Raw genomic sequence first — 24245 nt, 5'->3', positions numbered from 1 at the left:
GGAAGAGAGCCATTGACAGCTTTCAAAGGGGGAAATGCCGGTCTGACCTAAAAATAGCTTGCATTTATCCAGCACTTAGTCAGCTCCACTCTGCTAAGCACTTTACAGAGATTACCTCTTTTAATCCTCACAACAACCCTATGGTTATTATTATCTCTACCTCACAAATGAAACGCAACTTACGACAGGCTGGGGGTGGGGAACTCAGGGGCTCTGTAGTAGAGGGCTTGGCTAGCCCTGGTTCAAGCCCCAATACATACATACACACACACATATGTATACACGCACGTGCACACTATATACACGCACACACATATACCACACACACACACCACAAATATACAAACACACACAAACCACATATACACAATCATATACACACACAATATATACATACACCCCACATATACACATGCACCATATACACATCCACAAACACCACACACACACACACACACGCACGCACACACACACGGGAAGGGGGAGACAAGTCCAGGACACACAGAAGGGCGAACAGACTATGGGGTGTCATTAGTCACATAGCTACCTGATGACAGAGCTCAAGTGTAGCCAGCAGAGTGTCTACCCTCCCCTGTCCTTGGGGCTGAGACAGCAAAGGGAGGGCCCCATGAGGGCCAAGGTACGGAGACCAGGTAAAGGTGTTCCTGAGAGTTCAGTGGTCTTGGGACCTTAGGCCCTGTTGAATGAATGGAGGTCAGCAGCAGAGGCGATGCCCGAGGCCTCCCACCAAAGACAGAAGTCCCTCTCAAATACTGTGCTCAGGCCCTCCCCTCCCTCCTAAAGCTGTAGGGGTGTCATCTCACTCCCAAGATAACAGGGCCACCTCAGCCCCCCTCCTGTGGCTATTCTGGGCTGCTCTCTGATCCTCCTCTTCCCCTGGCCCCTACTTCTCTCTTCAGTGGGAGTAGATGGGTGGGGAAAAGCCAGCCCACTTACATAAGCCTGTGGCCTCGACCCCAGGGAGACCAGCCTGGACAGCGGGTGCTCAGCCCCTCCCTCACTAGCAACAAAGAAAAGCTTCAGCTGGAGCCTAGCATGGAGGCGGCCACCGCGCTGGAGGGAGCCCCATGCTCCCAGCGGCAGGCGGAAGCAGCTGCAGACCCAGCGGTGCGGGCTGAAGGACCCCAGGCTTCGAGTCAGCAGGAGGCAGGCAGCCGCTCTCTGCAGCAACTGCCCTCCATTGAAGGTGACCTGTGGTGATCCCTAAGGGTGGGGATGCTCAGTAGTGTGGGAGGGGAGCGCTTCCTACTGCCCTGAATATGCCTTAGGGGGTCCCCCGGGGTCCCCCCACCCCCCTGTGCTCAGGCTTTAATAACTTTAGGGAACTGCTGCTTAGGATAATGTAGAAATATTCACGGGAGCCCTCACCTTCCTTCTCACATTGCGACTTTGCTGCTCAAATGCCTCTGTGGTGATTTTGTTCTTCAGCTGAAAAGTCAGGGAATGGTGTTTGTGGCATTACAGTGACTAGCAAGGATCTGTGTTTTTACCACCAAAAACAGTCACAAGTCCTGGGAGGACACAGTATGCTGTAGCCAGAAAGGGAACGGGGTTGGGTAGGGGTAGGGGGTAAGGTAGCTGCCATCTGTAGGAGAAGAATGGTTCCAAAGCCATGGCTATAAGGAGACTTGAGTATCTTGGATGGCATGATACCCAGCCTGTGCCTGGGTCATGCCACAGCATCAGGACCCACCGTAACACTCTGCTAGCTCACCCGGCCGAGGCCTCCTGGACTCAGAGTTCTTTGGAAGTGGAGGCTTTTAGAGAGAAGCACTCCATTTCTGCTCTCTGCATGAAGGGACCATCACCCTGTCACCTACCCCAGGGCTAACTGTCCTGGCTGAGTGTGCCACCCCTCCGCCACCAGATCACCTGGGCAACTGCTGGGGGCCAAATGGACGTGTCTTCACTGAGCGCGGGTCTGCAGACCCAGGACAATGGCTCTTCCCTTCTTTGTAATGGTCTCTAACTGCCCTGTTGCTGTGCTAAACATTTAGCTCAACAAAGTTCCAGCATTACACCCCCACCCCCACCCCCGAATTTGCAGGACATTTGAAAACCACACCTGAGGAACCATGAGCTGGGAAGAAAAGGGGTAGGGAAAAAAAGACATTCTAGACTGGCAGGCAAAGTCCCAGGCTCCTTTCCCGAAGTGACTTCTAGCACCACAATGACCTTGAACAAGTCAATTTCACTGCTCTGTTTTAGTTTCTTCTCTGTAAACTGACTTTAAACATCCCCCAAGAAGGTCAGCTAGAAGGACTGCTGAGGTAATCTGATGTACTTTAGAAGGGGCTAGAACATTTCCAAGAAAGAGATGACAACTAAGTTCTGCCTCCAAATAGGGCCCACCCAAAAGCACAACTGCCCACTTCTTACCCTGAAGAAGGTCCTATTAGGAGCTGTCTGAATGTCAAGGGTAGAATTGGTGAGTTTATAGAAGAATTATGAGCAGACTACAATGGAACGTCAGAGAAAAGAAACCCAGTTTCTTCCCCTAAGAAGAGAAATCACAGGCAGAGGAGACAGAGAGCCAGAACCATCAACTCCAAGACTCCGAAGGGGGTGGCGCCCATCTCAACCAAGTTTTACCTATCCTGGGGTGGGGCGGGGGTGCTGCGGGCAGCTCCCTCTGGCAATTCCAGACCCGAGGTCCAGCCAGAAGTCCCATCCTCCTGTATAACGACTCTGTGTACTTGCAGGCCTCAGATCACAGCTAGTGGCCCAACACAGAGGTAGGTGGCAATAAGGATATCCTTTGACACAGAGCAAAGTCTGTGTGCATCTGTTAGCTTCTCGATGACGTGAATTCAGGTCTTAGCTCTAGGCTGCCACCATAGAAGAGTCAGGACACCTTCTTGAGCCTTCATTTTCTCTCCTGTAAACTGACAGAGCTGAACCTGAGCAATGCCCTAGCTCTTTGATGGTTGTGACTCCCCTGGGGAAACCTGATAAAAGCTATGGACACTCAGCTCTGGAAAGATAAGGCAAGGAAACGTTCCTGGAGTTCACAGGGCCTCTGAAGCCCACCCAGAAATCTTGAAGGTTGCCTGGATGGGACCTGATGACCTCTAAGTTCTCTAAGAGTTCCAAAGACTGTCTGCCCCCTAAGATCGCCCATTCCTCACAGAGAGCGCGGGGCCTGAGGGGTGCTGCAGAGACAGCAGAGAAAGCCAAGCAGGCAGAAATTCATTGGCACAATCAGAACAATCTGCGACTGACCAATGATGGGCTTCCAGTCCAACTACATGACCAAATCAGCAGGGCAACGCAGCTGGCATTGGCACCATTTGTCCTCAGCACTCCACAGAGGTGCTGTGCCCAGGAGTCAAAACCTGAAGGAGCCAAAGGGGAGGCTGGGGAAGGGGATGCAATCCCGAATTAGAGAAGATGAGCCTTGAGACAGAGAAGAGAAAGTCAACTGCTAATTCCAACAGAACTGTTCCCAACGGCAGTGCGCTTGCCTCCCTCCGACTGTCTTCTAGGCGTAGAAGCTTATCTCATCTCCAGGCAGAGGCAGGCTTTCCTCCATTTCCTTACAAATACTTACTTTCCTCCCTCTGACATTCCAGACGGCATCCTAGGTGCCAGTTACAAAAAGAACCAAAGTTACTTAAAATGATGCCTTCAAGGTATATGCTAACAGGAGAGAGACAGATAAATAAGTGCAACATGGGTCTGATAGTACCAAGAGTAACACAGGGAAGAAGTACCGGGGATAGGAGGCAGGTTGCCTCATGTTCCCAACAGGATGATGGGCAAAGGCTTTCCAAATATGGCACAATTTGGGGAGGAATATAATGGATGTGAAAGTGGGCCGCTTACCCTGTAGATAGATCCTGAGACAGGAAGGTGCTTTCTGAAGGGTTGGGCCACCACAGCTATAGCACAGCAAGGGAGGAGGGGACAGTGCTGGCACCAAGAAACAGAGAGCTCCCAGGCCAAAGCCCTGTGGAGGATGGATTGATTCTGGGATGGAAAGGCAGCCAGTGCAGGATCTTAAATAAGAACTGACATGATCAAGTGTAGGTTTTAAGGGTTTGGGGGGGGTTACTGAGTTAAGAAAAGACAGTGGGTGCTGATCACGTTCTGATGGTGGAAAAGGAGGACAGCAGACAGAGAGAGTGCAGCCTGTGTGATGGAAACGTCAGGATCATCAGGAGTGGGAGTGGTGGTGCCTGAATGCCAGAACCTGGGAGGCAGTTCCAGGAGGACGCCCTGCTGGGTGTGGGGGCACATGCCTTTAACGTAGTGCTTAGTAGGCAGGGCCAGATGAATCTCTGTGAGTTCAAAACCAGCCTGGCCTACATAAGCGTCCCTTTCTCAAAAAAAAAAAAAAATTATCAAGGTCTATCCGGAAGTAATATCATAATAGTCAAATCAACATATTGATTGCTTAAATAACCAATTCATTTTAATAGATGATCGACACATTGCTAGTCACACTTCACATTTGGATTTTCAGGGGCTGAGGGACTTCATGGGAGAGAGGGACTATGGGGTCCCCTTTCTAAGATGTCATGTCTCATACATACATCATTTATTTCATACACGCATATCTCAAGGATTTCATACCCATATTCTGATGTCAAGTCAGCAGTTTTTCTGTTTTCCCCTACATGCTTGTCTGTGCACACACAGACTCTGTGTGGGTGGAGGGATTATTTAGCTGGGATTAGGCATTGCCAAGAGGATGTAAATGAAGAAGGAATGAAGAATCTGGGCGATTATGCAAGAAAGTGGGTGTCACGTGACCATGGACTCTAAGCTGGTGGGGAAGAAAGGGGTAGGCATCGTGAGATGGGTGCTAGGGAGAGAAATGGGGGAACGTATCTCAGTGGCATGATAGAATTGCAATATGGCAGGATTCAGGAGGAGAGGCCAAAGAAAGAGGCTGTACAGTCTGTACAAGCTGACGAAACAGGCAAACCTGGAGAGCAGCTGAGCTTCTTATCACTACCATAGAACTGAAAATAAGTGTCCCTATTAAGTAGATAATCCTCCGAAGCAATTCAGGGACACTGGCTTTCCCTATGGGGGCTTAGCCTAAGGAGCCCTGTGGTCATCTGTCCATAGGATAGCAGAAATTGGGGGCAGGGACACAGAGAGGTAACTTCTGGCTTCTCTGGCACTAAGCAATTCCCACCTTCCTACTCACACTTCATTGGGGAGAGTTAGTACCTGGCCTACAGCAGTGGGAACTGGAAACTCTTCAAGGTGGAGCAGCTGATGTTCAGAGATAACTATACTGTGAAGACGTAACATCAGAATTGGTGGTCAAGGAGCTGTCTCTGTTACAGAGGTGTGGAAAGGGTATGATACTTCCAAGTCAGATCATGGAAAGTTTGTCGTTTCTGGGTCTGGAGCGTGCCCACAGGTCCAATGGCCGAAGCAGGCCTTGAATTGGTGAGTGTCAGGTCCAAAAGAAAACTCAGGACAAATGGCTAACTGTGATTCCTTTTAACATATCAAAGTGTCTGCTGGCCTCCAGGCTCACTCAGTACCTGTGGCTCCTCTCAGCTCTTCCTACTCTGCTCCCTACCCTAACACCAGCTCACAGGCCTCCCTTCCTCCAGCTTCTCATTTTGATATAAGCATTCCAATTCGGCCACACATTGTCTTGGCTCTCTCTTGACCCCTCACCTTTGGCCCCTTCTCTCTTGGTCCTCCTCTCTCCACTCATGACCAGTTTGCTGGTCATGTTTACTCCACTACTTTCTCTCCCTGCTTTGGACTCTTCTGGATGCCTCTGGCTGTAACTCTCCCTCATTTCTATGATAAAGACTTTTCCCTTAACCATAACTTAGAGCCATCATGCCCTCATTTCAAAAATCTGGTGCCAAAACCCCACTTTATACAGTGAGCCAGGCTGTGAAAGGACCTGTAGGGACTGGAAGGACAGACACTGAAGTTAGCATGACTTATGAGTAGAGCAATGTTTAAGACAGAGGCTGTGAGCCCAGGTCACAGCCACTAGCCACGACAGCAAGACAGACAAGGGATTAGCGGACCTAACATAGAGAACCATTTTCTGTGTCTATGTCGTTTTTCTTTTCCTACTCTTGCTTTCATAGTCTTGAGGGAGGTGACACCTTTTTCCTCTACAAGCAGGTTCTTCTGAGGTCTACCTACTCTTTTCCAACCACACTCTACCAAACACGTCTTTAAGGCTACAGCCATCAATGTTTCTCTAGGGAATACACACATATTTGTATATATCTTTCTTCAGTGCATCAGCCTTTTTCTCTCTCTCTCCAAGCCACAGTTAGTAGCAGTGAACGGACCATACAACCTAAGGAGATCACTGGAGTCTCTCTTGCCATGTAGAGGGAAATTATGGGAGGATATGACCAATTATTTCCTATGAGAATAGAAAAAAAAATGGCCACGGACTTCAGCAGATTAAAACGGGAGTAGATAGTAGGATAACCCAGATCTTGGGACTCAGAAATAAGCGCCATTCTTGAGACTTAACATTTTATTGGAGGTTAAGAACCACCCAGGTCAGAAGTCAGTGCTTCTCAAAGGAAATTTCAAAAGCTGTGGTCATCCATCAGGCCTGGCCTAACACCACTGAAGCTCAGTCCTGGGTTCTGAGTCACTGTTGCTTCCTGACATCTGAGGAGGAAAAGCCCTTGGGTGTGATGGGGAAGCCTCCCCAAGGTCAGTCCAATTTACGCTTCCCTTGACTGGAGGTGTGAAGAGAGACGCCTCCCAGGAGCCCCTCCGTAAGCATTCTGAGCAAGCGGTCAGGTTGCTGACCAGGTTGAATTTGGGAGGTGACAGAACTCAATGCTGACAGGGCACCTCCGACTGCCAGACACTCTACCAACCAGCATATGGTCCCTCTCGCGGCCATTCGTGGCTCTCCCCTGGGGAGTCTCTTCATCCATTCACTCTCTGAGAATCAGGGATGCCCTGGTGACTTCATCTTGTCAAGGGATTCTTCTAAAGAAAGAGCAGCAGGGAGCTCCTTAGGGAGGGAGCCCCCGCCCACCTCGGCCTCCCTCCTCTGGATGCCTCCTCATTGGACTCCCTTGAGACCTCAGATCTTCTCAGCATCTGAGCTTGGGTTCCTTTTGATTTTCTCTCTAGTGTGGGTGAAAGAAAACTAACATTTTCCAAGATATATCTGTAAGAAGTAAGGACTGCCAGGTGGCAACAGACATCAGCTGACATCAACCACAAGGCCAGGCCTGTTCTCAAGCTGATGCCCAAATGAGGTAGGGCTCAGTTAACGCATCTCCCAGCATGAAGCCTGGCTCCTGTCCTTCAACTCGGTTCTTCTTGGTCCCTGAGCCTATCCTCCTGCGTCCCTTCTTTCCCCTCTTCGTCTGGGTGACTGGAGGTCATACCAGTCCCTGACTCTGGCATGCTTTGAAAATGGGTCCTTTGGACATCTGACCCCAGTGAGGGAGGCCGGAGTCCTGGGTGCCAGGCACAACTCCACACCTTGCCTAGAGATCAGTGAATCGGCATCTCTCTGAGACTCCCCCTCTGCAGCTGGCTTGTTTTTCTGGGTGCTCACTAAGATCCTTTAACTCCAACACTCTGTAGACAGCCCAGGGACAGAGGAGCCCATTCCTTGGCAAGTGTGAAAGGCTATTCCTTTGCCCTACAACGGACAACCAAGGCGAACAGGATGAGGTTTTTTGACCTTCCTTTTCAATTACTTCCCTCCCTCCTTAAAAAAAAAAAAAAAAAAAAAAAAAAAAAAGATTCTCACACCCGCCGCCTGTGTCCAAGCCCTTGGTTGCTTGCCAAAATGGCCACGGGAAAGGAATGTATCATACAACACTTCTGTTGTTTTCACCCCACCAAGGTCAGCACAGGGCAGGCAGAGCGGGGTCAATGCGCAGCTTGGGCGCCCAGTTCTTACTGAGAACACTCGTGTCCCCTTAGCGTGCGGTTTCCAAAGGTACAGACCAAACCAGGTCCAACCCAGGTGGGAAAAACGAGCTAAGGAAACTAGGTGAATGAGATGGTCGGCAAGTGCTGCGTATTTACATTCACTCCCAGAGACAAGTGGTTCGAGGCCAAAATGGGAGGTGGGCTACAAACCGAGGCATCGGAAGAGCACCGCGAGGGTCTCTGTCTAGATTCTCTTAACTGTCCTCATTGAAAGGGTTGCTTTATACAACGTATGTATTTAAACTGTTCAGTCTATAGGCACACACACTTGTGTTGGGGTGAACGCACAGGAATGTACTCTCGAAGGAAATGTGTATTATCAGCAGGCTTAGAATGTCCTGTCAAGCGCTCATGCTGCTTGCCACAGGAATGTTACCAGGGGTGGAGTTTCTTCAACTGCTAGGAACACACTTTGGCAGGAAGTCTTGGGTTGTTGGTGGGAACTGAGGCGCCGTCTCATTCTACTTAAGATAAAAAAGTGGCAGGAGACTGCCTTCGAGAGAGGAAGCAACAGCAGCCCTGCAAAGGTAGGAAGGAAAATGGTCCCCCAGTGTGCCCAGTGGGATGACACTTCCACAGCCAAGGTAGCCCACAGCATCTCCCGGAACAGGACACTCAGGCTCCAAACGCTGCAGGCTCAGAGCACCTCCCCTTACATCCTGAGAGGCAGCAAAGGACATCCAAACCCCCAGTGCTTACAGGAATGTGCCTGGAGGTCAAGGGCAAGTAAGGAATGGCCCTAATCTTCCCCAGATTTTGCCTGTGTGAACTGATCTACTACTGATGAAAAGAATGTCACACAGAGCCGGGGATGGTAGCGCACACCTTTGATCCTAGCGCTTGGGAGGCAGAAGCAGGCATATTCATGGCCAGCCTGGTCAACAGAGTGAGTTCCAGGGCAGCCAGGACTATGTGGAAAGACCCTGTCTCAGAAAGAAAAGAAAAAAAAAAAAATCACTGGAAAGACAAGCTGTGAAAACTGGTCTGTGCACAGAAAGGAACAAAACTCAAGTGAGTGAAAAGCCAGTGGTCAAGAGTTACAAATCAGAACAAGTATCAAGTTCGGAGTCCAGTCTTGGGGAGGCTAGGGTTGTTAAGACAAGTCTCACTGTGCAGCTCATCCTGCCTCACTTCCTAGTTGAGTGATTGTAGGCAGGCAGCACCACACCCAGCCCCCTGGTCCTTTCCAGAGACTTCAACCTTTCCCGGGGTGGCTCCAGCCAACTGGCCCCCAAATCCCAGCAAACAGTGGGAAGGGTGGGGGTGGGGTGTGGTGTTAATGGCAGAGCACCAGAGTGATTGAAAAAGCTGGGTTTGACCCCCAGCACAGTGGAAGGGCCTAGGAACATTCCCTATGATAGGGGCACTGACGGTCTCCTGGGCCGCTGCCCACAGAATACTACCGGAGGCAGTTCCCACTTCTTCTAAGCATCCTTTTCCTGTTCTCTCTCTTTCTATCCATCAGAGCATCCCAAGATCTTGCTACCTCGGGCCCTGAGACAGCCTTACATCCGGAAAGTTGGCGAGACAGTGAACCTGCTCATCCCCTTCCAGGTGACCATACCAGCCCTGCATCGAGACCAGCTCAAGCTTCTAACTTGGCAACAGAACTAGGAGTGGGGCAGTCTTTCTGGGCTTGAACGAGAGGATCCAGAGTACCAGAAGTCTGAGGCCAGGTCACCACCATTCCACACTCCCAGGGTTGGGTTTGGCTAGGACAGGTGTGTCCCGTGAGAGGAGGCCCTGCAGTCTGGGAACCCTCTGCTTTAAAGGGTTCTTAGGAGCTTGGGCAGCTACTCTCAGCTACCCTGAATATCCATGACCAAAACCCTCAGAGGGTGAAAGACTCCAAGCCATCCCTGTGACTCTCGAAACCGCACTAAAGGAGGGAGCTCTCCAGAGGAGTCTACCAAAATAACCCTCTAGCTCAAGGTATACAGCTCATGTCAAGGTACCTTGTGGAACTGAGTGTAGACTGACTGCAGCAACAGGAGGGTGTGTGTGTGTGTGTGTGTGTGTGTGTGTGTGTGTGTGTGTGTGTGTGTCTCCGAGCCTCTTGGGGCTCAAGCCTTATCCCCCACCACTCAGGGCAAGCCCAAACCTCAAACCACCTGGACTCACAACGGCTCGGCCCTGGACAACAGCCGTGTGAGCGTGCGGCATGGGGAGCAGGACTCCATTCTTTTTATCAGAGAAGCCCAACGTGCCGATTCAGGATGCTACCAACTCTGTGTACAGCTCGGTGGGCTGCAAGCCACTGCCACCATCAATATCCTGGTGATTGGTAAGGTTGAGGAATAGGAGAGGTAGTCTCTAGGATCTCTGGGCTAAACAGGAGCTATCCTAAGAGTCTCAGACGTGTCGGTAGGTGATGGGAGGGACCTGAACAGAGAAAGGGGCCGGGGTCATGCTCTAAGTGAGATCAACATATGTGGGCTGCACAGTGCCCATGGCTTTGCCCTTCCAGAGAAGCCAGGCCCTCCTCAGAGTATTAAGCTGGTGGATGTTTGGGGCTCCAGTGCTACTCTGGAATGGACACCTCCACAAGACACGGGCAATACAGCACTCCTGGGATACACGGTGCAGAAGGCCGACAAAAAATCCGGGGTGAGGCCCAGCTGGGAAGAAGGGAGGGAGGCATCCTGGCAGCTCCACATGGGGTGAGATTTAAAAAAAAGAAAAAAAAAAAAAAAACAAAAACAAAAACAAAGAAAGAAAGCCCAGGGGTCTCACACATGACATCACCTGGGCCCCCCACAGCTCTGGTTCACAGTACTGGAGCATTTTCACCGCACCAGCTGCATCGTCTCCAACCTCATCGTTGGGAACTCCTACGCCTTCCGTGTCTTTGCGGAGAACCAGTGTGGGCTCAGTGAAACGGCCCCTGTCACAGCTGACCTTGCCCACATCCAGAAAGCGGGTAAGGAAGTCGAGACCACATGCTGACAAGACTTAGAAGAAACGGAAGTGAAGCTGGATGAGGCTCTCAGGAGCCTATCATGGTTCCTCTTGGTGCCCACAGCTACTGTTTACAAGACCCAGGGGTTTGCCCAGCGGGACCTCTCCGAAGCCCCCAGGTTCACCCAGCCACTGGCAGACTGCACTACCATCACCGGCTATGACACCCAACTCTTCTGCTGTGTGCGTGCCTCTCCCAGGGTGAGTGCCTCTCCCAGGGTGAGTGGGGGGGTTTGGGGGTGGGGGTGTGCTGTGCTGCTTCCTGCTACTATCCCCTCCTAGCCTGAGCTATGTCACAGGGCATTCTGATTGAACATCTGATACCAGGAACTGTCAGGGCGTCTGTAATTCAAGATGGACGAATGCAAGATGGCCCTCACGTACAAAGACTGATCACTTCCAGCCAGTTCTTCTGGCAGAAGTGTCTGGCGCCCACTGGCTTCTCTCTATTCACCCCTCACGCCTTGTCCGCGCAGAGGTCTGCACATGCACGCAGCTCTGCTTGCAGTCCGGTCTCTGTTCTCCACGCCAGCGACTGCCTTTACCAAGCAATCTGGGTGTTACCGGTACAGGTCGGGCTGTGCGGAAATAACACCTTGGGAGAGAACTGTGATAGAGCCACTTTGGAAGCCACTTTCCAAACAGAAGGAGGCAGAAACCACCCACAAACAGTGTGGCTAGACTATGAACAGATCACTGTGTGCACATAAAAAGTAGAGACCCTGAGCTGGCAAGATGGCTCCGTCGGTAAAGGCACTTGCTCCCCAAGCCTAGTAGCCTGAGTTCCATCTTGGGGACCTCTATGGCGAGAGGAAAGAACCTGCACATCTTCCTCTGATTTCTACACCCACACAAATACTATTTTTAAAATATCTTTTATGTGGAGCCCACAGCGAGGTGTGCTGGCACATACCTTTAATCCCAGAACTGTAGATGCAGAGGTAGGTGGAGCTCTGTGAGTCTGAGGCCAGCCTAGCCTAGTCTGCACAGTGAGGTTAGCTACGGCTACATAGCCAGACCCTATCTCAAAAGGAAAATATTTCTTAAAAAAAAAAAAAAAATTTAAGTAGACCTCAATGCCCAGTCATAACTCATGATGATGGCTCCTTGAGCAATTTCTCCCATGTCAGGGACATTTGTGGGAGTGGTCTAGGGTTCAGGCACACAAGAAGGGGCTCCAGCAGGTGAAGCAGGTATTGAAAGGGGAACAACATCAGGGGCAGGGAACCTTGCAGAATGCCGTCATCTACACACCTTATAGGCAGTCCCAGACACCGAGTGCAGCGGCCTGCTCTGCTGCCCCTCACCCCCCTTTATCTTCCAGCCCAAGATCGTCTGGCTAAAGAACAAGATGGATCTCCAAGGCAACCCCAAGTACAGAGCCCTTAGTCACCTGGGGATCTGCTCCCTGGAAATCCGAAAGCCTAGTCCCTTTGATGGAGGCATCTACACCTGCAAGGCCATCAATGCACTGGGGGAGGCGTCCGTGGACTGTCGGGTGGATGTTAAAGGTAAAGATAGGAGAATCAGTGTCTCTAGGCAGACCATCTCCTCCCTCCAACCGGGACTGATCCTCCCTTTGGGTCAGTCACCTGTTACAGTGACCAAACACCCAACAAGAAGCAACGTGAGGAAGGGCTCGTGGCTTGAAGGCACAGTCTGTCAAGGCAGGGAAGACGGCAACAGGGCAGACACGGATCTGGGGAGCAGCAGGAGGAACGTGAAACTGCTTCCTCACATCTGGACACACCAGGAGGCAGAGAGAAATGAAACGCTAGTGCTCACCAGGCGCTTTCCGTTTGCCCCCTTTTATTCAGCCTAGGCACCCAAACTATGGAATGGTGTCTCTCATGGTGATGGTGGGTCTTCCCTCCCGAGTTGAAACCCTCTAGGAACACAGTCACAAACATGCCTAGACATGTGTCTCCTGGGTTACTAAATCTAGTCAAGAGAACATGACAATTAACCATCACAACTGCCCAGGCCCTAGTGTAACTGTCACCCCTAAGATGCACTAGGAGCCCCTTTTGTCACCTAAGGGAAGTATGAGGGGGTAACTGCTTCACCAGGGTTGGCTCACTGGGGAGATGCTTCTCCAAAGGCAAAGAGCCCAGTCACCTTTTTTTAGCACCATGATCTTTTGTCCAGGAATTCTGAGGAAGTTATTGGTTTTATTTTACTTTCCCCACTGGCTTGCTTAGGTAGTACTGCATGCCCTCCCATCTCTAAGGCATCCATTCATTTATCCTTTCTTGCTACCTTGTTGGAATCTCTGTCACTGCACCTAGAATATTATTGGTTTCTTAGGGGGGGAACTGTTTTATTTTTAATTATTATTTTTCTCTAACCTTCAGGATTTCATAACTATGTACAATAAATATGATCACATCATCCCAGCACATTATTTTATAATTATCTATATAGATATTTATAGATTTGTCTTCCAAGTAAGCCATAAGCAACGCTCGCTGAGAGCTTTGTCCCCAGTGTCCAGGCTAGTTGCTGACACACAGAAGGCTGTAGCCAAACGTTTGTTGCATGAGTCAGGAATGAGTGGCCTTTATAGATCCCATTCTCTACATGTAGACTCCTCAGCTAGCATTATGGACACCCCCAAAGCATAAGCAGGACATCCGTTCCCAATGCTCTAAGAGACAGTCTCCCAGAGATTTATGAAACGTTAACGTTGAGAAATGTCTGCATTTTTACAGCTCCTCATTAAGGCTGTCCTAAGGAAACAGGATCTCCGAGGAAGGTAAGGAAGAGGGGAAATGGTGCCTTAATGAATTATTTAATGTTCGTGGCAAACGCTGTTGAGTTTGGGATGAATGTGAGCCTCTCAATCATGTGCCCCTGGGGACTTTTTCTTTCCTTCCTTTCTTTCCTTTCCTTTCTTTTTCTTCCTGAGACAGGGTTTCACTGTGTATCTTTGGCTGTCCTGGAACTAATTCTGTAAACCAAGCTGGCCTAGAATGCACAGAGATCCACCTGCCTCTGCCTTCTGAGTGCCAGAATTAAAGGCATGATCCCACCACCACCCGACTTTTATTTTATTTTATTTTAACCCTAACAGTATCAGCTCTGCAGAGGGAACTGGTGTAGCTAAAGTCTACAAGTCCTGTGTGTTTCTACTCAGGTCCATGATAGGGACGAAACCTAATAATCCTTGGAGAATTTGAGCTTCTACCTGCTCAGGGGGCTCTGTGGGAAGAGCTGGGTGGGGGCTGTAGGAGAAAGAGAACAGAGTCTCCACCACCACAGAACCACACTGTGGGTAGAAACAGGTCTGCTAGTCTCTCTACCTCAGTATCGTAAGCAGGCTAAGAAACAAATTAGCTTGTTCATGTTCTTTGTGTGCGTGCGTGTGTGCTTGCGTATATTTTATTTTTATGCATTTCTTCCTGTTCAACAGAAGAAAATCTTCTTGTTGTTGTTAAATGTCAACAATAATTTAACATTTCGGTGTGTGGTTCCCAAGCGCCTCATCACTGGCAAACGGCCACTTGGATCGCTACCTAGAATGTGGTAGCTGCTTCAAATTCCCTGTCGTTCACAGGAGAAAGTGCTGTGTGTAAACTGATGGATAAGGAGAGAATGAGAGACCTAGGTCCCAACATTCCCTGACCTTCAGCTCCTTGATGAAGACAACTGAGCACGAATTCGATCCCTCAAACCATTTATTTAAGCTCATCAATGATACATAGCAAATGAAAACCCTAAGGGCTGCACAAACTCTCCTCAGGAGAGCTTTCTCTGCCAGCTGGCTTATAGACAGCCTTCTCCTTCCCCGCCCTCTCTATCAATCCAGTGTTGATCTTACTTATCCTTGGTTCCTTCTGTCTCCCAGCACAAAAAGAAGTGCTCAGAAGCAAACCATGGTGGGCAGTGAATTTATAGCACTGGACCCAGAGAGCCAGAGGCGGGATGTGTTCTGTCTCCTGCGATAGCTGTGACACGCCTTCTCTTTTCAGGGCCCCCTGGGAGCCTGACTCTGACAAGACTGTGTACTCAAGGAGCATTAGCTGGCTTGACTAAATAAATGTGTAGCTCCTCAGTTCTTGAGATGTCTTCTTTCTGAGCCTTTCTACAAGAGGAAAAACTTATGCAGGTCGCCGTCCTTCAGCAAGTCTAGCTGACTCCAGAACCCTAAGATTCGTCTTTTGTTTCTATTCTAGTTCACCCCCGCACATTCTCTTAGACAAGCATGTTCATCCCTGTCCCTCGCACTGACTTCTTTTTGAGACAGGTTTCTGTATTATTCCAGCCTGGTCTTGAACTCCGTATGTCAACCAAGGATGTCCTTGAACTTCCGCTGCTCCTGCCTCCACTTCCTGAGTGCTGGGGTTACAGGCTTGTGCTATCCAGTTTCTGGGATCTTAGGCCCTGAACTCAGGACTAGATGAAAGCTAGGAAAGCACTCTACAAAGTGAGCCACAGCGCCAACCCATCCACAGAGGTTTCTGATGTTATCAGCCAACCCCAGGCAGATTGCGACAGGACTGAATTCAATTCTACACAGCATGAGGTGCTGGAAAATGATGAAGGCGATTTGCCATCCTCCCCCACAGGCTTTCCTTTGTAAGCTGGCATTACAGGATGCACACCTACTGCAAAGCAGCACAGCACAATCCTACATACAATTAAAGGCGGAGCCCCAAGACCTGAGCCCTGGGATGCTGTTTCTCTTGCTTCTGTTTGTTTGCATACTCGCAACAAGTCATATGTTGAAGCTACTCTGTGATGGAGTCTGTAAAAGAGGACAATGGTCCCTCCCATTCCTTTATGCTCCTTTGGTCTTAACAGGCCACAAACTCATGCCTGGAGAGATGGCTCAGCAGTCAAGAGCACTTGCCCCTCTTCCAGAGAGCCTGGGTTCAGTTCCCAACACCCACACGACAGCACACAACCATCAGTAACTACAGTTCCAGGTGGTCGAATGCCCTCTCCTGGCCTCTGCAGCAACAGGCACACACACGGTGCACATACATACATGCAATTACACATACACATAAAATAAAGACGAAAAAAATAGTTTTTTAAAGAGCCTCGACTCAAGCCAGGGTGGTGGTGGCACTTGGGTGGTAGAGGCTGGTGGATCTCTGGGAGTTCTAGGTTAGTTTGTCTACGGAGCGAGTTCCAGTACAGCCAGGGCTGTTACACAGAAAAACCCTGTCTCGATAAACACCCCTACACACACACACAGAAAAAGAGAGAAAGTCTTAATTTAGAATTCTTCTACCTTGATTTAAGTGCTGGGATGGCACACATGTGCTACCATGCCCCGCTCCGAAGCCATTTTGTCTTAAGTGGTATATTACATAACAGAGAACTGAGGCTGCTGTGTTGCATAACAGAGGACTGGAGCTCAGTGGTAGGGCATTGGATTTCAGCAGCTGCCTTGGTTCCCCCAGCATTAAAACTTTGCTGCAGTGAGCACCTTCCTGTGAGGCCTTAGAGAAGTACATTGATCTAAGATTGCACATAAGTAGCATCGAGAGTGAACCCTGGAGAAAGTCAATAGAAAGACAAGCTCAGGGGACCCAACTGGTACCTGAAGCTGCCTTCCGTCCCTGTGGTGCCCCTGGTTCCAAGAACTTAGTGAGAGCTCTACTGAGCAAGAGAAAGCAAGGGCAGGAGTAGGTTAGGGAGGAAAATAAGAGAGAGGGAGGAAAGGAGCGAGAGAGGGAGGGAAAAGAAGGGGAGGAGGAGAGAGGAAAAGGGAGTTAGGGAAAAGAAGGGGAAAGAAGGGGAGAGAAAGGGAGGGAAGGGGAGGGAGAGGGAGGGAAAGGGAGGAAGGGAGAGAGCAGAAATAGCCTTCATCAGGAACTGAACAAAGTGATTTCTCTTTTTTAATCTTCATGTTACCAAATGAGAAAGTTGAGTTCACAAGCCAAGTCATGGTTGGACTGCAGGCCTTCCCCGTGTATTTTCTCTCATTTACGTCACCCAGAGAGTCTGGGTTGGAAACATGGGCTTAAAAGAGAAAATACTTCCGGTGGAGGGATATTAAGCCACATTTTTTTGAGAGGAAAGGGGACTTGCATTGGCTGAGAAGAATCCAAAGGGCTTTTTCCTTCAAACCAAAGAGATCCACTTTCACATTGAGGCTGAGTCTATTCCAGCCCTTCCCAACTGGAGTTCTGTGAGAATTAAGCTTCCACGTGATGATACCTCCTGTCATAAATTAACCCAACTACTTACATACCAGACTTGGGAAAACTGAGAAAACAATTATCAAGTCTAATGTCCTCATGGAACACCTGTTTGAGATTGTGGGAGACAGCCAGGCTTGGTGGCTGTTGCTAACATTTCTTCTCTGGGGGAGACATAAACAATGTCCACCCCTTCTGTTAAGGTCCCAGTGACAAACAACAGCAGGAGTCCACCAAGGTTTATCCAGTGGAAATAATGAACTTAATAGGTAACTTACAGAGTCATGGGTGAGGGGGTCACAGGTACAGAAGACTATACAGCAGCCACCCTGGAAGGCCTGACTCCAGCAGAGAGGACGACTTCCCCACGGCTGCTAGAAGCTACACCCTCCCCTCCCCTCTTCCTGCTTAAATCCTAACCCCACCCATCCACCCAACCACCACGTGCAATTAGGACAGAACTGCATACAACTGGTTGAGAGGGATGGCTGCCTAATCAGGTGAGGGTCCTATGACCTTCCGGCCCCACCTCTTTCTTCTGTGAGGGGAGGTGAGCAGTTCGCAGCCCAGCTGTGGTGGTGGTCTTTCCGGAGCAGGCTCAACGGAGCACCTGAAGATAATTGCAGTCTGGCTCAGAGCTGGTTCTACAGTGTGGTGGCACGGCCCTTTAAACCCAGCACCTGAGAGGAACAGGACTTTGAGATCAATCTTGGCTATGTGGTGAATTCAAGGCCAGCGTGAGCTACCATAGACTCTCAGAAAACAACCAACCAAAAAATTAAAGGGAAAAGAAACAGATGGTGAGAGTGTGTGAGCGAGCACAACACACACAATGGCAGAGGCTTCTTTCCGCCTGGCCTAGGGTAGAAGGGGCTGGGATATGCACAGGGACTGCGCCCTGAGGATCAGTCAGACCTCAGCCTCTGCTGTTTGCTGAACTGCACAAGCCAACCATTCAAGTCCACACATCTTGCCAGGAACAGAAATCTTCACACGAACAAGGCCGCTCGTGGCAGGTAATCTTTCTGCACTTAAAGAGCGCTGCCTTGAGATCCTTTATTATTATTATTATTAATGAATTTGACACTTATGAAATGCTTTCTTAACAAAGTCTTTCTTACTATGTGCCTGGAAGTACAATTTCTTCATCATTTATTTAAACTCTTAAAAAGCTGTTCAAACTCATCGTTTTGGGAAGACGAAGCAGGGAGAAAAAAAAAATCAGATAATTCCAAGAAGTGCTAAATGAAGAATTCTCGTGCCTCGAGGGCTGGAAAGATGGTGTCTTCGGTGGCCTCACCAAGCCAGCAAGGACCTGAACCCAGTCTGGAGTCTGGAATCCAGGAGGTGGGGCGGAGGAAGAGGAGGGGCTCCAAGCCCTCATGGATTGGCCGGCTCTCCCCCTGTCTCAGCTCCTCACAGGTTCTGGGGGGCAGTCAGAGGAGGCGATCTCGGCACGGGAGTGCGCACTCGCGGCTCCGCCCGCCACCCTGCCGAAGCCCCGGGACTTAAGTCTTTAGGAACTGCGCAGCGGACCAAGGCACAACCCCGACGGCTCCCGCCTCAGCCACGCCCCCACGCCCCCACCAATCGCTGGGCGCCTCTAGCAGGAGTGGGTGGAGCCTAAGGAATTCGAACGGAGCCCCGCCCCTCGGGAGCCTATTCCCGGGAACTGAGAGGCAGCAGAAGAAAAGCATCCTGCGTGGACGGTGAGGCGGGGTGGGAAGTGGAAACAGAGCGTGCGCTGGAGGTGTGGCGGGGGTGTGGTGCGGGGGTGGAGGGAGTGGAAAGGTGGCGTGGGGTGCGGGGAGGGAAATCCCGGATAATAACAAGGAGGGAGGGCGCAGACTGCCCGTCTGAGGAGAGGCCAGGACGCAAGTGGCCTGTTGCCCATCAGGTGTTGGGGCATGAGCTTTCCGAGGCTTTCCCTAAAATAACGGATTAGTTTCAGGGGCCCGTGCTGTTCCTGGGGTCTTGCTTTTCCACCACCATCCCAGATAATGCACCCGGAGTCTAGGTAGGGGCCAAAGGCGGGATGATAGATACTGAGGTAGGCGTGTTGTCTCTCAGGTCTGGGCATCTCGCTTCTTCTGGCTGGCCATGGAGGATCTGAAAGAAGGTAAGGAAGCCATGGAGGGAGGAGGGAGGCCCCGAGAGCCTGCCAGGGACTGATAGCTGGTATTTTTTTCTTCTCATTCCTTCAGATGTCAAGTTCATCGTGGATGAGACCTTGGACTTTGGAGGGCTGTCCCCATCTGACAGGTACCAGCCTCTTTGCCCTTCTCGTCCCCCATCAATACCTCTTTAGCTGTAAGCCTTTACTGCTAACTTGTTGGCCTCCAGAACCGGGGTTGGTGCACTCTGGTGCTGGCAGTCCCGTGGAACCAGGCCTTTAGTACGCTTCTCCCGATGCTGGCGAGGAGAAGGGAGCAGCTGGAGTGAAATTTGGGGGGAAATGAAATGAAAGGCACCTAATGTGCTTGGGCATGTCGAATCATGCCCTTGCAGATGCCCCTCCCCCCCCCAGGATAGACCAGAGTGGAGCAAGGGCTGGGGGTTGAATTGAGATCATTCTGGTCTGCAGGGTTGAGCGCTTGTCTCAGAAAACGGGGAGTGGAGTTGAAAAGAAAATAGGAGATGCCAGAGGCTTACTGGGTCTCACAGAACCAATATCAGTTCTCATAGCCAAAATGGAGTCAGGGTTTAGGACTGCCCCTGACTCTACTCCAGGAATGCCTTCTGCTGTCTGTTTGCACGGCATGGTGCCATACTTGTTTTCTCAGTCACGAGGAGGAAGACGTCACAGTGTCGGTGAGTCCCGAGAAACCGCTTCGAAGGGGCCTCTCCCACAGGAGTAACCCGAACGCAGTAGCTCCCGCTGTTCAGGCTGTGAGGTTCAGCTTGGGCCCGCTCAGCCCAGAGAAGCTGGAGGAGATCCTCGATGAAGCCAACCGCCTGGCAGCCCAGCTTGAGGAGTGTGCCCTGCAAGACCGCGACAGCGCAGCCGCAGGCCCCGCGAGGCCCAGCCCCAGAGGGAAGCCCAGCCCCCGGCGGGAGACGTTCGTCCTGAAGGACAGCCCTGTCCGGGACCTGCTGCCCACTGTGAGCTCTTGGAGCACACCACCCCCAAGCAGCCTAACTGGACTCCGGAGCGGTGATAAAAAGGGGTCAGCCAGGGCTGTTCGGGTGCCGGCTGGAAAGAAGCCCTCCAGTGTAAAAAAGGTGAGTGTGGGAGGCTGAATTTCCTGTGTGCACCTGGGCAGGTGCAGGAGACACACTAGAGTTGTTGCGCTCACTGGTCAGAGGGAGGAAGTTATTCCACCCCTGGGATTGTCAGGATTAGGTAAATTGGGTTGGAGGTATAGCCCAGTGGGTAGTGTTTGCCCAGCGTAAACAGAGCCCTCGTGTTGATCCCCAGCATCACATAAATGGATGTGGTAAAGATAAGTGAACAGATTCATACTTGTCATCCCCCGACTCTGGAGGCAGAGCCAAGGAGATCAGGAATTTCAGCTCAGTCTCAGGGGGTGCTATGTACTGAGACCAGCGTGGGCTGCGTGGTTTCAAAAGCATCCTAATGGGCTGGCAAGATGACTCAGGGAGTACAGGCACTTTCCAGCAAGCCTGGTGAACCCGAGTTCAAGCCCTGTGGCCTACACGATTGAGAACTGACTCCCACAAGTTGTCCTCTGACTTCCACACGCATGTTGTGACACATAAGAAGCAAATATCAGCTGACTTTAAAGACAGAAGGAAAGCAGCCGGGTGGCGGTGGCTCGTGCCTTTGATCCTAGCACTCGGGAGGCTGGCGACTCTCTTGGGTTTGAGGCCAGCCTGCTCTACAGAGCAAGCTCCAGGACAGCCAGGGCTACACAGAAAAACCTTGCCTCAAAGGGAAAGAATAAAAGAAAAGAAAGGAAGCACCTGTCACAGATCTTGCTGGTAGCTGATGTCTTCCTCACTGGTTCCAGACAGCGGCCTACTTCCTACCTCTTTTCCTTAATGCCTAGAGGCAGCAGAACACATACTGTCTCCATTCCGGTCCTTTTTTTGTTCCTTGCTCTGTTTCAGGAATCGCCCACATGCAATCTGTTCGCTGCATCCAAAAGCCCAGGGCTCTCTCCTCTTGCACAGTCGACCCTCCCATCCCGGCGGAAAGCTGGGCCCAGTGCAAGGACGACAGCAAGTGAGACCCAGCAGCCAAGGTGTGGGTGAGGCGGGTATGGGGAAGAGAGGGCGTGGCACTGAGCCCAGGACACCTGTCCTCCTCCCCACAGGCCCACCAGTCCCTATCAGACCAGTCCTCGCTCCACAGCCCCCAGCTGCCAGCTCTCAGTGTTCACCCCGGCTACAGGGAACAGTGGCCAGGTCTTCCAAGCGACTACCCGTCCCCTCAGCCATCCCCAGGCCTGCCACCCGGATGCCACCCGCCAGTCGGAGCGCGCCGCCCGGCAAAAGTGCACTACCTCCGGATTCTCTCTCGGCTCGGAAAGGGCTTCCAAGTGCCGCGGGGCACAGAGGTGAGGAGGAGTGGACGTTTGGTCAGGCTAGGCGTGGTGTGGCACCTGTCTGTAGTCTCAGCACTTGGAAGGTAGACGCTGAAGAATCAGAAGTTCAAGGCCAGCCTTCGCTATATAAAACTATGTCTCAAAAGAAAAATAAAATAAGATTTAGAGCTGGGCGTGGTGGCACATGCCTTTAAGCCCAGCACTTGGAAGGCAGAGGCAGGCAGATTTCTGTGAGTTCAAGGCCAGCCTGGTCTACACAGTGAGTTCCAGGACAACCTTGGCTATATAGAGAGACCCATCTTAGAGAAACAAAAACAAAACAGAATACATTAGGTAGAATGTCTGCCGTGGCCCATCTTGATCTTACCCTCCTACAGGTATAATAGTACTTTCAGGTGGGAAAGCTGATCAAGGAGGTAATGCCTCGCTTTCCATGTTTCTCCTGCTTTTACCCTGGTGCGGAGGCACATACCTTCACCTACTCTTTCTTTTTGATAAGGTCAGCTAAGCTCTGCGCTAACTCATCTCTTTAATCCCCACCAAGCTCCTGTTTCCCATCGAGCAAATCTTCCAACCACCAGTGCCGCTCGGGGCAGGCTGCAGCCCCTCAGGAAAGCTGCAGTCCAGGGACCTTCTAGGTAAGACTGGCCCCTCTGCCTTCATCCCCTGGGCATCCAGCCTCCTGTGCTCAGCCTCCTAGAGCTCCGTGTGTGCTGGGGAAGGGAGGGGAGAGAGGCCTTGCTCCTCCCTGTCCTGAGGGGCGTGACCCTGGCTGGGTACCAGATGGACCTGAGAGGAAGGGCATTCTAAAGCAGTTACCCTTCTGTCAATCCAGGTAAGGTCAGGACGGCAAGCAACATCTACGAGTAAACCACTACCATCTTAGCCATCAGAGACTGGACTCTCTTCCGCCAGCTGTCCCTGACTCCAACAGATTCGTGCCCAGAGATGGGAGGAAGAGTTGCCTCCAGGGCTGATCTCTGATAGAGACTATGGAGGATGGGGTGGGTTGAGCTCGAGGAGAGTCAAATCCCACCCCTACCCCCACCCCACCCCCACCCCCACTCTGCCTGAAAGAAGAAGAGAGAAGCAGAGTCACCTGCCAGTGGAGAAATTCTCAAAATGAGGAGTGCAGGCAGAGTGACTTGTCTGTCTCCTTCCATCCTGTGGTCAGCCCTAGAAAGCTTGACCTTCTGCCCAGACCGGGGTTCACTGACTGTTTACACGTGAGTGCCTGCGGAACCAGCCAGCCTCCCAACCCTCTAGGACAGGTCTTCCTGAATTGTTTCCTCCACTAGATGCTGGCCTGTCTGGAGAGGCTAAGTGAGCACCTGCTGTGCAGAGCTTAGTCCCTGTGAATTCTGTGAATCCTTCACAGGTCAATCTTACTTAATAAGCTTACTACATTTTTTTTTCTTTAAATAAAATGAATTTTTAAAAGTATTTTTCTGTATATCTGAACGTAGACTTTAACAGATTTGAAGTAAACATCTATGCGATTCTAACGAGAGAGGCCTTGGGATGGACCTCAGGCAGGGGTCTCGCTGGATCCCGTGTTGCCATTCAACTGGGATCAGGCCTCCTTTCTGCAGGTTCATTGAATGGTCCAGATCAAAGTTAACTGCAGTTTCATCCGCAGTGTCCAGGCTGTTACGCTAGGAGCTAAGTGAGTTGTTAGTCATATCTTAAACTTGACTATTGTCTCTGACAAGACAGTGGAGCCCCTTAGGGGATTAAAGAGGCCCTTTGGGGGCCTGCACCTTCCCTGGGTGCCTCGGGCAGAAGATGGCAGAACTCCTGCTAGTACCTACCTCCCATCCTTAGGGGTGGCCTGTCCGCCCCTCTCCGCTCCCCGGCTGGCATCAGAATTTAGAAATGTCAACTGTGCCTACGTGGTGGACCACTGAACTCATTTGGGATGGGCACACGGTGGTACTTGCTGAAAGCATGATAAGGTTCTAACAGGTCCAGCTTAGGATCTTGAGGTTTTTGTAGCCTACTGAGAACTAAATCGATTCCTTATGAAGAAGAAACTTCCCTGAAGGCAACAAAAGGAAGAGACGGCCTGCAACTCGTTCCTTCCGTGCCTGTATGCCCATGAAGGGTCCTTCGTTCTTTCTCCCCTATCCACTCTTCAGGGGCCCTGCATAGCTTTTCCCCTTCCCCAGCTGACCTTAAGGTTCAGTTAACACAGCTTAGAAGCACGAAGGGCCTGTACACAGCGGGACATTGCCCTTCCCCTGGATCTGGAACACCAGCTTCTCCAGCCCCTGGAATCCTAAGAGCTGGTGTGCTGAAGGGAGGAACAGATGCCTGGTGCTTTGTTCCGGGGAAATTTGGCAAGAGGCAAGAAAAGCCTCAGGTGTGTGTTTCCCAGCCTCCTGCCTACCCCGTCTTCCTTCAAACAGCCTGGCCCAGTGCTCTGTGCTAATGAGACGGGGGTGTTCAACTGGGTGGGCTACGGAGAAGGCAAGCTTACCAACCAGTCAGTAGCTGAGCGCCTTTGATCTCCTGGGGTCTTCGAGGCTTGTCTTATTTTCCAGTCTGGGCCTCCATCTGTGTGGTGGCACAGAACTCAGGAACAGGAGTTGCTGACAACCTCCTGCTCTGACTGGCATCTGCAGTAGCAACAAGCCGAAGAGCACATACCTCGGCACGGGCAGTAGGTGCCATGCCAGGGGTTTTGTTTTTATTT

At 51.0% G+C, this 24245-nt stretch overlaps 2 protein-coding genes and 1 long non-coding RNA gene across 7 annotated transcripts; 2 read left to right on the top strand and 1 right to left on the bottom strand.

The window, feature by feature from the left end:
• Window positions 1-973: 973 nt before the first annotated feature.
• On the top strand, window positions 974-14944 carry Mybphl (myosin binding protein H like). 2 transcript variants are annotated; one of them, XM_021631720.2, is made up of 9 exons: window positions 974-1207; window positions 9398-9486; window positions 10021-10216; window positions 10400-10539; window positions 10693-10852; window positions 10955-11091; window positions 12215-12401; window positions 13602-13645; window positions 14862-14944. In XM_021631720.2, exons 1-8 carry the CDS (start codon window positions 1057-1059, stop codon window positions 13610-13612), a joined length of 1071 nt encoding a protein of 356 aa, XP_021487395.1. In that variant the 5' UTR covers window positions 974-1056; the 3' UTR covers window positions 13613-13645; window positions 14862-14944. The 2 variants fall into 2 exon arrangements, with proteins under 2 accessions (XP_021487395.1, XP_060248876.1); XM_060392893.1 differs by having other exon boundaries at window positions 984-1207; window positions 14447-14944.
• A 3383-nt stretch (window positions 14945-18327) lies between these two features.
• LOC132656929 (uncharacterized) lies at window positions 18328-19715 on the bottom strand. The gene is made up of 3 exons (XR_009594748.1): window positions 19343-19715; window positions 19089-19151; window positions 18328-18467 (listed from the first exon to the last, which is right to left on the bottom strand). It is a non-coding gene; the product is annotated as an uncharacterized LOC132656929 (long non-coding RNA).
• Window positions 18659-22970, top strand: Psrc1 (proline and serine rich coiled-coil 1). 4 transcript variants are annotated; one of them, XM_021631728.2, is made up of 8 exons: window positions 18659-18751; window positions 19113-19161; window positions 19247-19304; window positions 19826-20264; window positions 21114-21228; window positions 21320-21562; window positions 22095-22188; window positions 22386-22970. In XM_021631728.2, exons 2-8 carry the CDS (start codon window positions 19143-19145, stop codon window positions 22387-22389), a joined length of 972 nt encoding a protein of 323 aa, XP_021487403.1. In that variant the 5' UTR covers window positions 18659-18751; window positions 19113-19142; the 3' UTR covers window positions 22390-22970. The 4 variants fall into 4 exon arrangements, with proteins under 4 accessions (XP_021487403.1, XP_021487402.1, XP_060248875.1 ...); XM_060392892.1 differs by lacking the exon at window positions 18659-18751 and adding an exon at window positions 18758-18792; XM_021631727.2 differs by lacking the exon at window positions 22386-22970 and having other exon boundaries at window positions 22095-22192.
• Window positions 22971-24245: the final 1275 nt, after the last annotated feature.

Source organism: Meriones unguiculatus, chromosome 10, assembly GCF_030254825.1.
Source record: "Meriones unguiculatus strain TT.TT164.6M chromosome 10, Bangor_MerUng_6.1, whole genome shotgun sequence".
In the NCBI taxonomy this organism is placed as follows: domain Eukaryota; kingdom Metazoa; phylum Chordata; class Mammalia; order Rodentia; family Muridae; genus Meriones; species Meriones unguiculatus.
This window is presented reverse-complemented; position numbering and strand designations above follow the sequence as displayed.